At 38.4% G+C, this 15062-nt stretch overlaps 2 protein-coding genes across 6 annotated transcripts in view; both read left to right on the forward strand.

The window, feature by feature from the left end:
• Nucleotides 1-11508, forward strand: part of iqgap1 (IQ motif containing GTPase activating protein 1) — a 68011-nt gene extending 56503 nt beyond the window's left edge. Inside the window, exons 25-37 of the mRNA XM_030126963.1 lie at nt 110-334; nt 2305-2445; nt 2515-2599; nt 3664-3896; nt 6118-6250; nt 6338-6440; nt 6524-6659; nt 6821-6908; nt 7141-7350; nt 7448-7614; nt 7772-7894; nt 8770-8878; nt 9930-11508. Coding sequence (XP_029982823.1) covers nt 110-334; nt 2305-2445; nt 2515-2599; nt 3664-3896; nt 6118-6250; nt 6338-6440; nt 6524-6659; nt 6821-6908; nt 7141-7350; nt 7448-7614; nt 7772-7894; nt 8770-8878; nt 9930-10043 — 1867 coding nt within the window. The 3' untranslated portion in view covers nt 10044-11508. The remainder of the gene's footprint in view (nt 1-109; nt 335-2304; nt 2446-2514; nt 2600-3663; nt 3897-6117; nt 6251-6337; nt 6441-6523; nt 6660-6820; nt 6909-7140; nt 7351-7447; nt 7615-7771; nt 7895-8769; nt 8879-9929) is intronic.
• A 2126-nt stretch (nt 11509-13634) lies between these two features.
• Nucleotides 13635-15062, forward strand: part of crtc3 (CREB regulated transcription coactivator 3) — a 65247-nt gene continuing 63819 nt past the window's right edge. For 3 of the 5 annotated variants that reach the window (XM_030123601.1, XM_030123626.1, XM_030123636.1), the window contains exon 1: nt 13636-14786. In XM_030123601.1, the coding sequence (XP_029979461.1) occupies nt 14652-14786 (135 nt within the window). In that variant the 5' untranslated portion in view covers nt 13636-14651. Of the gene's footprint in view, nt 14787-15062 lie in introns of all 5 variants that reach the window. The other 2 variants (XM_030123611.1, XM_030123620.1) reach the window with 1 other exon arrangement.

Below are 15062 nucleotides of genomic sequence, written 5' to 3' on the forward strand. Positions count from 1 at the left end.
ATACACACATTACCTCAGCTACTCATTTTACTTGTTAATACTTTGATCTGGTGTGTGGCATTCACAGCCACATCTTCTGAACACACTTTGCTCTTCAATCGACCCTCAGATCCAAAGTGGACCAGATGAAGGAGATCGTCACAGGGAACCCGACTGTCATTAAGATGGTGGTGAGTTTCCACCGAGGAGCTCGAGGGCAAAACGCTCTGCGGCAGATTCTGGCTCCAGTTGTGAAAGAGATCATGGATGACAAAACGCTAAACATCAAAACGGACCCAGTGGACATTTACAAGAGCTGGGTGAACCAGATGGAGACTCAGACTGGAGAGGCCAGGTGAGACTGGAGGGATCAGTTTGGGGATTTTTTTCTTCAGTATTTTGTTTTTTATTTTATTTTATTTTTTATTTAACCAGAAAAAATCCAATTGAGATTAAGAACCTCTTTTCCAAGTGAGTTCTGGTCAAAACAGACAGCAGCAAATACAACCCACAGTTACAAGATTACACAGTTAAAACATATAACAGACACATTTGGCAATGAATAGTTAATAAAAATAATATTTACAAGCAGGATAAGAAAAACCAGTGCAAGTTATGGAGTCAGTCTCAAGAACGGTCAGTTTGGACGTAAAAGCACTCAAACAAATGAACTCAGTTTCAGTCTTTGTGCAGCTGATTCCATCATAAGGTGCAGAGTAAACAAAAGCCCTTTGGCCCAGTTCTGTACGGACAAATGGAACAGAAAACTATATATGATCATTTGTACTGAGAGAATAAATATTAGAATGTCACTTCACAATTAATGTTTAAATGTAGAAAAGCAGGAGACCAAGTATTACCTTATAAATAAACATGTACGAACAGCTGATCCTTCTGGTGGAAGGACCAGGATATCCTACCCCAGAGTTCAACTCAATGATGCTGTTTAGTAAATCCTAAACAGCATCATTCTACAGATTATTTTAGAAACATCCTAGAATGAATTTGTTGCCAGGATTAGTTGGCTCCCTCAAAATAAAAAAAACCCCAAAAACTAGTGGTGCCAGGCACAACAAACCCCACCCCTCGCATGTATTATAGCTTATTTTGACATCGATTGAGCTGATGTCATCGTGTCTATGCGTGTGCTGATGTCAGCCTAGACACATTTCACTCATTATAGCACAGTTTCTGTGGGTCATTAAAAAACATTAAAAGTCCTTTAATAAATTTTATGAAAATTAAGGACTTAAATGGCATTAAAAAGCATTAAATTCAATATCCAGAGACATTAAAAAGTTTAATACTTTTGATGGGAAAAAAAGCATTGTTTTTCACAATTTATTCTGATTACATAAACATTTAATCATTTTGATCGGAAGTATAGTGTGATGATTGACAGGCTGAACCCTTTAATTGGCTATTGTTTATGGCCGATACACAAGTCACAACACCGGGTGCTTGGAATGCAGCGTTCTGTGAGCATGCTCATGCTGTGGTGAAAGAGTGGAGGGAATATTAGCAAATGTCGGAAAAATGGGAAAATGCAAGTTTCAGAAGACGTGATTGGAGGAGGGACTATTCAGAACCTGGTGAAAGCCTGTCAACGGTAAACCATCATAAAACTGTATCTACAGTTGGACACCGGCATTAAATTAGTTTAAAGTGGCATTAAAAAGGGCATTAAAAAGCATTAGATTAGATTTGCTGATACCTGCAGAAACCCTGAATAAATAAATGGGAAAACAAAAAGATTTTGAAAAATTCATAAAAAAATTGAACTTTGACCTACTTTTTGGAAAATGTAATCATTTTCCAAAATTGGGGGGGGGGGGGGGTAATGAATAAAAAAAGACTCACTCGCATGAGGTTGAATATGTGATTTATGCCGGTGTTTTCCATTTGCTGTTGTACATTTGGTACAGTTTATCCAATCCAGTCATCACCATTTGCACCTTTAGTGGAATCCAGTTTTACCTTGAGTTCAGATCGATGGGAAAAAAACAGACACTACATAAAATTCAGATTTAACAAAAATGTAAGTGTGGATTTTTAAAATTCAGTGCTTACTTCATATTTGTGTGCTGTACAAGTATATGTTTAAATAAGAGGATAATCATTTTGGATTTTAGAAAATACTTACACATCATTTAGACATCAGATTTTGTTTTGCAGAAGCTTGAGTCTTTTCTTCTTTCAATAAATCCTCTGTTCATTTGACTAATTACTCCAACTTCAGGAATATTTCTGTATTTGTGGTGTTTTTTGTGGAGAATTCCTGTATCATCAGTACCCATCCTCTCTGTGTCCCCTCCTCCTGAGCAGTAAACTGCCCTATGACGTGACTCCAGAGCAGGCCATGGCCCATGAGGAGGTCCGGACCCGACTGGAGGCCTCAATCAAAAACATGAGGACGGTCACAGATAAGTTCCTGTCGGCCATCATTGTCTCCGTGGACAAAATCCCGTAAGTTCTACTCATCAGATTCGACTGGTTAGCCACAGTGCATTGGTTTGACGGGTTTGTTTCCTTCAGATACGGTATGCGGTTCATCTCCAAAGTCTTAAAGGACACTCTGCACGAGAAGTTCCCCGATGCCACAGAGGATGAGCTGCTCAAGGTGAATATTTACGTAATTCTTTTGAATAATTTAGATTCTCTGAGTCAAACTTCTGAAATGTGAATATTTTCTGGGTTCTTTCCTGAATATCTTGGGGTTGGACATTTGGTTTTGAAACTTTATCATCATCTTCTGACATTATGAAGACCAAAGAGCTAATTGATTAATAGCACAAAAAAAAAAAAAAAAAAAAATCAACAGATGTTGAAAAATCTATTAGTGGCAGCCCTAGATCCTTCATTGTCCTGAACACAGAGTTCCCAGTAGTCCTGGGTTTCTAAAACATGAAACACATAAGTGACTTAAGGTCAGAATATATCAATAGTTTTTATTACAAAACCACAGATTCTGTTCCTGCTCAGTCTTACATTAAACATTCATCCTCCTCCTCAGGCCTGACAAATAAAACCTAAACTAAAGATGTTTTATAATCATCAAGTCAAAATAAAGCAACATGTCACTAAAGAACGCATCTTCGCAGACAGATCTAACAAAAAACCAAAGTGCACTTGCTGAGTTTTCTGTAGTGTTTCTGACTTTTGTCTATTGTTTTTGTCTGTTTTCTGCTGCTTCTGTCAGACTCAGGCTGATCTCAGGTGAGCTCTGCTGCTCTGCTTCCAGGTCTTCTTGCTCCTCCTCCTTCTCTTGTTTAGCTTTTTTCCTCTTTGGATTTTTATTTCATCAATAGAAAGAGGTTTTTTTTTAATATATTGTACTAATATTAGTACAATACAAACATTTCAAAAACCCTTTAAAGTCTTTTCTGTATTACCTGAGTTAATTTGATTTTGGTTTTTAAGTGCACAAATGCCTTTTAAGTTATTTCTTTACAGGCAAAGCTTCGCGTTATTTTTTATTTCTCTCAAAGTTTATTATTTCCACAGCTTTTGTGAATGTTGGTAACCTTGATGCTAAAACTTGTCTAATGTGTTTATTGAGTCGACTTCAGAGTGCGACATGTCATTTTGTCTTAAGTACTAATGAATGAATGACTGAAGGGCTGATTGATGGACTGACTTAGTGATGGATTTACTGATGGATGGACTCCCTGGTCTCTGTTCCAGATTGTGGGGAACCTGTTGTATTATCGCTACATGAACCCAGCCATCGTGGCTCCAGACGCATTTGACATCATTGAAGTATCAGCTGGAGGTCAGCTGACCACAGAGCAGCGCCGGAACCTGGGCTCTGTGGCCAAGATGCTGCAACATGCTGCCTCCAATAAGATGTTCCTGGGAGACAATGCACACTTGAACCCAATCAACGAATACCTGAGTGCTTCCTACCAGAAGTTCAGGTCTGACTTAGCCCGACATAGAAAAACTCCAGAAGTTTATTGAGGACAACACCCTGCAGCTTTAAACCTGCTTAAATTAGACTTAAAATTATGTGGCACTGAATTTTAAAAGTTTCTGTAACTTTAGACCAAAATCCTGCTAGTTTTTCTTAACGTTGATTAAGTTAACTGTGTTGCTCCAAAATAATAATAATAATAATGGATTACAATTCTATAGTGCTTTTCAAAACACCTAAAGCCCTTTACACTCATTCTCAATCAATATTAAAATGTTTTAGGGCTAACATCTGTATTTTTTCCAAAAATAAAGTAGGATTTTAAAATGTCATTAAAAATATTTCAGGAAAACATTTAGAATACTAGTAACTGTATGCAGTTATCAATGGGCCTTGGTATGACTGTGACTAAGTACTGATGTCTTCAAACATGGACTTGTGAAATTTGAGGGATTTGAGCAGGTGGAGTCAAGTTTCAGAATGTTCTGTCTTCATGATGAGTGATCAAAATTAGCAGTGTAGCTAGCAACATAATTTCACAAAAGCTAACAAGCTTCAACATATTTTATTATATTCAGTGGCGCAGAAAAGGTCCCCTGGGGCCCCAAGCAAAAAAAAAAAAAAAAAAAAAAAAAAAAAAAAAAAAAAAAAAAAAAAAAAAAAATATATATATATATATATATATATATTTATATATTTATATATATATATATATATATATATATACACACACACACACACACACACAGGTGGGGGAGGGGCAATTTGGACTCAGGGGGGCCCCTTCAGAGAATTTGAGACAGCTAGTTGTTACTGCAACTTCTCACTGCCGCTGTGTAGTGAACTTATTCTTTAGACTGTTTGTGTCAAGTCTGTTGGTCCTTTAGGGGCCCCTGCTGGCTTAGGGGCCCCAAGCAGCTGCCTGCCTTGCCTAATGGCAAGCAGCACCACTGATTATATTTGAGACTTTTCTTACCAGATATGAATTGGATATCTTCAGTATGCTAGGATGAGCAGACGGAGAGGGAAAAGATGACAGTTCATTAAGCATTATGTAATGCTATTGTCATGTTGCGTTTAGGGCTGGACTAATTGCACATATAAAGTTTGGTAATAGATTGGATGAAAAACTGTCCATTTACAACAACTTTATGTTTCATGGTGAGACATCAAAATTTGTTGCACTGCTCTGAACCAACAGTGTCACAACTGCTCAAAATTTCCATAACTTTTCATCTACAGCATGTTAACTACCGTATTTTCCAGACTATAGAGCGCACCTGAATATAAGCCGCACCCATCACATTTTAAAAGAAAAAATATTTGTACATATATAGGCCGCACCTGACTATAAGCCGCAGGTGTGCACGTTATAACATGAGATATTTACACAGACAGATGGTAAAGGAAAAGATTCTTTAAATATTTGTTTCCATACCTTAACTGCTTTTTCCTAAACAGTGCCTGTAACATGGCAGTAAAACAACAGGAACACGGCTGGTTAAAAAACCCCAGAAAAGTCATTGATCTCTATCTTCATCTTCCTTCTGCTCATTAAACCACTGCAGTCGTCTTCTTCGGTGTCAGAGTTGAACAGCCTCAGAAAGGCTCCGTCACACACCTTCACAGTCTATTCCGTTGTCGCTCTCATTGTCACTTCCGTGCTGCAGCTCTATTTCCTTCTTTACAGACACATCCATTGCTTTTAACTTAAAAGCTGCATCATATGCATTTCTTCCTGTATTTTCCATGATGAGGGTTTGTGCAAAATGATTGTTCAAAGTTAAGCTTAAAACGTCTCCTCTTCATCACGTCTTCCACCTGTCTGTCTCACTTTTGCGCTTCCTGCTAGAGCGCCCCCTGGAGGCCGTTAGTCTGTAAAAATCTATACTCGAGCCGCATCGTTGTATAAGCCGCAGCGTTCAAAGCATGAGAAAAAAGTAGTGGCTTATAGTCCAGAAAATACGGTAAATAAAGTTTGTTGAAATAAAAGGTTACTGGTCTGGTGTCATGGGCCCACAGATCTCAGTCTGATACACAAGTGTACCAAGTTTCGTTCTAATTGGTGAAAGTAGCTGAGAGCAGTAAATAAACTCATTGTATTTTAAACAGAAAAAAAGCTGTAATATTTAGTCGGAAACTTCAGTCATAATACTGTTGTATCACTGGTTAGAGTTTTTGTTGTAGCTCTATCTCATCATTTTATGTCTGTGCGTTGATCTCAGGCGATTCTTTCTGGCAGCCTGTGATGTCCCATCTCTTGAAGACAAGTTCAACGTGGACCAGTACTCAGACCTGGTCACCGTCACCAAACCCGTTATCTACATCTCTATTGGAGAGATCATCAACACTCACACTGTAGGTTTAATAACCTCTGTTTTTAATGTGTATAATTGTATATTTATGTGCCCATGTGTTCATATGTGTGCCATGGTCTCCCATCAGCTGCTCCTGGACCATCAGGATGCCATCGCCCCCGAACACAATGACCCGATCCATGAGCTGCTGGAAGACCTGGGGGAGGTTCCCACAGTGGAGTCACTCATCGGTGAGTGGAGATGCACAAAGAGCCCCATCGGGTCTGATGGGGACTGGGTTCTGACTTTTTCTGTCCATGTTTTTCTGGTCCAGGCGAAAACCCTCTGCCCCCTGATGACCCCAACAAAGAGCTGATGGGTAAAACTGAGGTGTCACTCACCCTCACAAACAAGTTTGACGTCCCTGGAGAAGCCAACACTGAGATGGACGCCAGGACTCTGCTGCTCAAGTTAGTCCTTGTAGACAGGGGTTATCTCAGTCCTGATGAAGAATCCATCAGAATAAATGGACATAGAAATAAAATAAATAATTGACCAGTTCATCAGACCTGATCCACCTGGTCTGAGAAGGATCAAGTCTTTAAATTAAATGACTATGTTTCTGTTTCAGCACAAAGAGGCTCATTGTGGACGTGATACGGTTTCAGCTTGGAGACACTCTGACAGAGATCCTGGACTCAACAGCCAGTCCAGAACAGGTCAGAAATAGACCAGCCTAGAACATGTCAGAAGCAGATCTAATTTAGTTGTCCCCAAACTGCAGAACTCTGCAGAACCAGTTTAAAATGTTCCCAGTTCAGTTCCCACCTGGGATATGGTCTAATGTTGTGGATAGTTACCTGGTCTATACTCCGTCACTCATCATCATATGCCAAAAACATACTGCAGGTCTGCCAGTTGAGTTAATCTGATGTTGTTTGATGGTGTCAGGAGGCAGAGTACCAGCGAGCCATGCAGAGGAGAGCAATCCGAGACGCCAAGACTCCAGAGAAGATGAAGCAGGCGAAGCCAGTGGTGGACGACAGTCTGACGTTGCAGGGCAAGAAGGACAAGATCAAGAGCAACCTTCAGAGACTGGCCGAGCTGGGAAAGGTCCACCCGGAAAACCGCTACCAGGACCTGATCAATGACATTGCCAAGGTCTGAACCAGTGCCCTGAAAGATAAACCAGCATGAGTAACTTCAAATGATCAAGTTAGTGGTGGATTTCTATCTAATCGGTGCACTTACGTTACAGGACATAAGAAATCAGAGGCGATATCGTCAGCGTAGGAAAGCCGAGCTGGTGAAGCTTCAGCAGACAAATGCAGCACTGAACTCAAAGTCCAAGTTTTACAATGTTCAGATTGATTCCTACAATCAGTACATTAAGACGTGCATGGACAACCTGGCCAGCAACCGCAAGTAAGTCCAGTTCCATTTGTAGGTCCAGTTCCCTGTGCAGCCTGGTACCATCAGGTTTATGGATCAGAGCACTGCTACTGGAGACCAGCTGAATAGTAACTGTTTCCTTCACCTGTCTGTAGGATCTGTGTATATTATTATTGTTGTTGTTTATCAGGCTGTCAAAGAAACCTGGAGACACCAAAGCCAAGAAGAGTAAACAAGTTTCACAGAAATACACAGCGTCACGTCTCCACGAGAAGGGAGTCTTGATCGCCATTGAGGACCTGCAGCCAAACCAGTGAGTCCTCAGTTTTAATATTTATATAAAAGTATTTGTTGGGGGGGATGGGGGGGATCAACCCCCCCCTCTGGTTTTTACATCCTTACTTCTGCTCAAATATTTTCATCCTTGGGGGGGACAACCAACCAATGTAAATAACAGCAGGTTGTGACAGTTTTCTTCCACCTATATCCTACATTACTGGTGCGAACGTTCACGTGAATGGAACTGTCCCCATGCACTGGGGCGCCGTGAAGGGGGGGGTAAATGTGACAAACTCATGGGGTCTAGCATTTGTGGGTCGCCCATAGAGCATTGGAGGGGGTCCAGTGAATACAGGTTAGAAGCTGCAAAAATTTTGTGCAAGTATAATAGACAAATAGTACCTGAGAGTTGGACATTGAAAGTATGTAAAGTTTCACTTTCATTTCATGCCAGCATTAGTTACATTAGTTATGGACCTCACCCACACATACATAACTGCTGCCCCCCTGCTCCGACAAAAAAAAAACAAAAAAACACACACACCCCTCTGTTTTTTTGACAAATTGCACACTCTGTGTGCGTGTGTGTATACACACACACACACACACACACATATATATATATATATATATATACATAGATATCACTTCCAGTCTCTACTATGTGGTGCTAAAGAACACCCACCATGAACAAACTGCAAATTTCATGTCAATCAGATAATGTTTATTATCTCATGTACCACAAGGTTAATTTCCAGCAGCCAGTAGGTTTAGTCTGAGTGTGATTAAATATTTTTGTACATGTTATGGACTTTTATCAGACATGAAATTTGAGAGAGATTTGATCTGAGATATGAGTTTGTTTATTTTATGTATATTAACTTCTTTTTTCTTTTCTTGTCTTTCCAGGTTTAAGAATGTTATTTTTGAGATTTCTCCATCAGAGAGGGTTGGAGTTTTTGATGTAAAGGCCAAGTTGATGGGCGTTCATCTGGAAACGCTCCAATTAGAATATCAGGTACTTTCCTATGTTCGTTTTTTTTTTTTTTTTTCTTTTTCCTTTTTTCTTTTCTTTTCTTTTCTTTTCTTTTCTTTTCTTTTCTTTTCTTTTCTTTTCTTTTCTGTATTTTAAAAAAGATGTTGTAGTGATTCTTTGCTGTAATGAAAGTGTCAGACTCTCGGCTCTAAAATGTCCTCCAAGTTTTGAAAATTGACAAATATTCATGTGAAGGAATTCTTCTAGGACCAAAAAAAAAAGTATGTTCGAGGTGCTCTTTGGAAAAAGGAATTCATAAAGTAGATACCAGACTGGAAGAAAAACTCCAAGGCACTCTCTTTAAACATTAAAATGCCTTTATTACCATGGCATAGATATGACCATGCCATGGTAATAAAGGCATTTTAATGTTTAAAGAGAGTGCCTTGGAGTTTTTCTTCCAGTCTGGTATCTATTAAAAATTGACAGTCTGCCTTTTGAAGGACATTTGTCATTGGTGACTGAGGCGGCTCTAAGAGCCTGTTGTTTGTTGGGAATGAGAAGAGCTTACTCCCGACGGGGACAGCAAACCTTCAGCTGCTCTGGCTCACCTCTGCTGAGAATCCAGGCAGCCAATCACATGTGAGGACAGACTAGGATCATATGAAGATGGCGAATGTAGTGGCACAGGCCAGGTCCATAGAGAGAGACAGGGGAGCCCGATTTAAATGCACTGTTGGAAATGATTGAAGGAATGACGGAAAACTGTAGAAGAAGCAGCATCTGGCTGCATTACAGTGATACTGGACTTCAAAGCAGAGTGCAAAATTTGTCAAATGAAAATATCTGTCAGAGCAGGGTTTAAAACAAACATGCACAAGTAGTGCGCCTGATAAGTCAGGCCAAGGGTTTTCAAGTGTGCGCACATTACGTTCTTTGTTTTCTATTTGGTTAAAATAGTGCATTTCCCCTTGGGAATCAGTACAGTTCTTCTGTATTTAGTCTGTTTCATTTGGTGAGGACTTCAAGAGCATTGTCATTGTCTTTTGTATCATTCTCCTCTCATTCCAACCTTGTGTTGCTTCTTCCTCAGGATCTTCTGCAGCTGCAGTACGAAGGCGTAGCAGTGATGAAGCTGTTTGACCGAGCCACCATAAATGTCAACCTGCTCATCTTCATGCTCAACAAGAAGTTCTATGGGAAATAAAACAGACTGCTTTCCACTCACAAACCCCTCTGCACTTGTATTAGGCGTCTATGCAAATTATTGTGCATTATTTTTGTTGATGTGCTTTATTATTTTTGGAGCGTACTGGAGTCTGTTCCTTACAGTCCTGTCTGGAGAGTTAAAGATTTGTACTTTTTGCTTTGAAATATTCAAAATATCTTCTGCATGAGTTTTAATTATTAAATGTATGTTTTATGTTTTGATTTGCTGTTTACCTGAGTAACATCACATCTGGTCCAAAAACCATACAAAACAAATAGAAAATAATTATTATTGCAAAAAAATGGGCTTTGGTCTCGTGAGAAACAAAAGTATTTCCATAGTTTCTGTTCTAATAATCCTGTGGCCTGTTTGATGAGGCTTTGGTCATTTTCATCTTGTTGCATCTTTTATATTATTTAAGTTTTGTTGCATCTTTTACAGCATTTTCATCTTGTACCTTTTACATTTTTTTGTCATTTATTTCACTTATTGTTACATCTTTAATGTTTTCCTGCTGTTGCAGTTTTCATGTAGGGTTTGTCTTTGTTTTATTTCGTCCTTCCTTTACTGTTTCCCTAAGTAATGTTGCACCTTTTCCAAAACAGATGTACACAAAGAACTCAGATAATTAATATACTGCAAAAAAAAAAATTACTTTGTTATCTTGACAAAACAAAATCATTAATTTGGCTTCTGTGTTAACCCTTTTAGATGTTTATTGTGTCCTGTGAGCCTTTAGTTTGTTTTCTCTCCAAAGATAAAGTGGAATCAAATAATGGTAAAATAATTACCAAAACCCCTGCTGCTCATATTGAGCTGCTGAAGTCACAAAATCATGTGTTTAGTTCAATGCAATTGTATCGAGTTACAGAACTAATGACAGCCCTAAAGTCCTGATGCTGGTCTGACTCAGTTCCGGTCCATAGTTTACTTTATACTGGATGACGCAGGGTCTGGTTTCTGGTCCGGTTTTCTAAGTGTCAAGTTGGATTTTTAATCAGTTTACCACAACACAGACAACTTGCCACCTTAAAAACTATTTTGGTTGATGTATGAACATAAAAAGTATATATAATATGAGATGAGATCTACAGGTTGAGACTGAACTGGAGAGTTTGACCCTTATTTATGTATATATATATGCTGTCTCTTCCATTTTGGAGCCGAATAATCATAGATCATGTGCAGATTATTAGTGTTATTTCCAGTAAATGTTGCTCTACACCGGCCTTTATTTGAAGTCATGTGTTTGCATTATTTTAAGCTTTAAATTCTGATTTATTTTGTTGTCAACACTTAGATCTATATGTATTATGTATCTGTTTGTATTTCAAACTCACTGACAGTCCATTCAGTGTCTTTTCGCTTGTTTAGAATAAAGCTCTGCAGAAGACATTTGTTTTAGCTTTAGAATCTTTTTCATTCATTCCATCACATGCTGCAATAAAATATGTATAGTTGATGAGTGGATTTGTCAGTTTTATTTGCAAATATAGATTTCAAAAAATCTGAATACCTTTAATCTGATTTTAAAGGATTAAATAAAAGACTGGGTTTTAACTGCAGGGTTTTAATAATCAATGATTATATGTACGCATATGAACTTCTATGTAACTTCTGCAGTGGGAGAGTCTTCTAACACTTTAAGTAAAACGTGTGGTCGTAGAATAAACAAAGTACTTAATGCAAGAAGTATTATAGTATATGATCATAATGACTAAGACTTCTGGAAGGATATTTTGACCCTTTGTTGAAGTGCAAATATTTAATTACTTGTACATTTGCATTAATAGAACAAAATGTGGAGATTTTAAATGTATAACACCAGGTTTTGCTGTATAATTCCAGATATAGTAACATTATTGGTCCAAAAAAGAATAATGTAGTAACGTGGAGTAATGTTTTACTGTGTAGTACCAGTTAATAACATCACTTATTTAACCTTTATTTAACCAGGTAAGTTAGTTGAGAACTGATTCTCATTTCTAATAACTTGAACAAAATAATAATAAATAATAATAATAATAGCATGAAAGAATTTAAAAGGAAGTACAAAGTCACAATTTTTCAGAGCTACAGGCATGAGGGAGGTGTTGGGTATCACTGGGTGTTATAAAGATGTACAAGTATGTGGTATGTGGATGTATATGTATGTATACGAGGGCCGTTCAATAAGTTCATGGCCTCACCCAGAACAGAACAACACAGACTGATAATTTATATTTTATTTTTCAACATAATCTCCATTTACAGCAATGCACTTGGTCCATCGATGTTCAAGCATCACTATACCATCACAAAAGAATGTAACATCCTGTATTATAACAACCAGTATTTCTGGGTGAGGCCATGAACTTATTGAACAGCCCTCGTAGGTGTGTATGTGTGTGTGTGTGTGTGTGTGTGTGTGTATATATATATATATATATATATATATATATATATATATGTGTGTGTGTGTGTGTGTGGGGGGGTGGGTGGGTGTATAGATCTGTGTATCAATATGTAAATACATATATGTTTTATTGTATTATGTGTTTATGTAAATCATTTTATATTTGTTCATAATAATATAAAGCCAGAAACCACATTATTTAATAGTAATTATCAGTCATATTATGGTATATAGTATAGATATGCTTAGACCAAAGGTTATTACTGTTATTAGCTATATAAGGAGAAGGGGTGGGAGTTTATAAGTTGTACTACTTCTCACTTCTTTTCGAATATGTATTATATGTCTTATGTTTAAGTGTTTTGTTTATTTATTTTCTTCTGTTTTGACATTCATATTTGAAATAAATACATCAAAGAATAATAATAATCATCATCATCATTGCATGAAAGAATTTAAAAGGAGGTACAAAGACACAATTTTTCAGAGGTACAGGGATGAGGGAGGTGTTGGGTATCACTGGGTGTTATAAAGATGTACAAGTATGTGGTATGTGGATGTATATGTATATATAGGTGTGTATGTGTGTCTATATATATGTAGGTGTATATGTATATGTGTGGGTGTATAGAACTGTGTATCAATATGTATTTACATGTATGTGTTATTGTATTATGTGTTTGTGTAAATCATTTTATATTTGTTCATAATAATATAAAGCCAGAAACCAAATTATTTAATACTAAGTATCAGTCATATTATGATATATAGTATAGATATGCTTAGACTAGGAAGGTTATTACTGTTATTAGTTATATAAGGAGAAGGGGTGGGAGTTTATAAGTTGTACTTCTTCTCGCTTCTTTTCGAATATGTATTATATGTCTTATGTTTAAGTGTTTTGTTTATTTATTTTCCTCTGTTTTGACATTCATATTCGAAATAAATACATCAATAATACTAATAATAATAATACTAATACTACTACTACTACTACTACTAATAATAATAATAATGATAATATATTCCGCAAGTTACACAATTGATATCATTCCTTCTGATCCATATTACCACTAACAGACAAAAATAAATCCAATACTGCATTTTAATACGATATTTGACTGTATTTTCTCGAATAACAAATGTGTTCCTGTTAATCCAGTTGATTGCGGATGAGGACGGCGCCACCCTGTGGACAAACCGGGACAAACCCTCCAGTGTTCAACAGGCTAATGTTTTTCTGCCGACTCTGAGTCTGAGGGTACCCATGCAGCGGATCCCACTTCTGTTTACCAGCTTCGCTCCAACCCTCCGTGGACTAGCTCCCGTCAGACCCAGCCGGTCGTCCTCCATCAGTACCCCGGGTTCGGCAGCTTTCCGCCCCGCTGCGGAGCAAAGAAGCCTTCGGTCGTCGGGACGAAGTTTGTTGCTGCTGCGGTCTGTGGATTAACGCAGGACTCCAAATCGCTGCCGGTCATTTAAACATGTCCATTAAAATCTGAAACGGATTACACACACACACACACACGCCTGCATGTCGCTTTCGTGTTCACATTTTCGTCTGTTTCTGTGAAATCGGGGACATTTTCAACTCGTCTGGAGAAACAGAAGCGGACACTTGAAGTCCAGTGTATCTTCCGAAAAGACTGCCGCTGTCGTGTTTGGCGACGTTTAACTAACAAGGCGAATACATTTCTCATTCTATATCTGTAGATTTGTGGTCTAACCCTTCTTCTAATGCGCGTTTGACAGACATTTGCCGAAGTAAAGTGTCCGTAAGTGTGGATACAGTATCGGCAGCTCGGCTAACTCTGCTATCCTGCTAGCTGTGGCAGCTAACAGTATGTCCTGATTCAAACAAGTGGTCAATATGAACTTCCATTGTGCCATTAAGTGTGTTCAGCCAGTAACACATCACTGTTAGGTGTATGTAACCGTGTTACTTTACTACCATTGTTCAAAGAAGAATGTTTTAACTCTGCTGACCCCCGTAAGAAGTTTGAAGCTTTGACGTTAGCTTAGCATCGTTAGCTCCGATTGCAATAACATTTCAGGGACTCAACTGACATAACTTTGACCAAGTCGGACCGCCATGTGCGAGATGTTTTTACGTTATAATGTGGGCCTTCTGACAGACTCTGAAAAGTAACCTCCCAGCTCTGTCTTGAACTTTTTCACGCCCCGTAGTTGAAGTTGAAACTGCGGCCCGTATGATGTCGGGCTCCCCGGGGGCAGGTGGCTCCAACCCCAGGAAGTTCAGCGAGAAGATAGCGCTGCACAACCAGAAGCAGGCAGAGGAGACCCGGGCCTTCGAACAGCTGATGACAGACCTCACCGTGTCAAGGGTAAATACTGCTAATACACCACAGTATGGGGGCTGGGGTGGGGTGGGGTGGGGTTGGGGTCTGGACGACTGGAACAACTTGATAGACGAGGTTCCAGTGAGCATCACAAACTCTATGTTCATGTTGTTTATGTTAACCCTTTATCTGTCACTCATAAAACAAATACTGTGAAATTCAACATTTCAGCCTTAATGTGTTGTTGGAGGACACAACAAGACTTTATTACTTTTGTGACATTTTTCAAAATGTTTACTTGCTGTTAAAAAAAAAAAAAAA

The sequence above is a fragment of the Sphaeramia orbicularis genome, chromosome 3, assembly GCF_902148855.1.
Source record: "Sphaeramia orbicularis chromosome 3, fSphaOr1.1, whole genome shotgun sequence".
NCBI lineage: Eukaryota > Metazoa > Chordata > Actinopteri > Kurtiformes > Apogonidae > Sphaeramia > Sphaeramia orbicularis.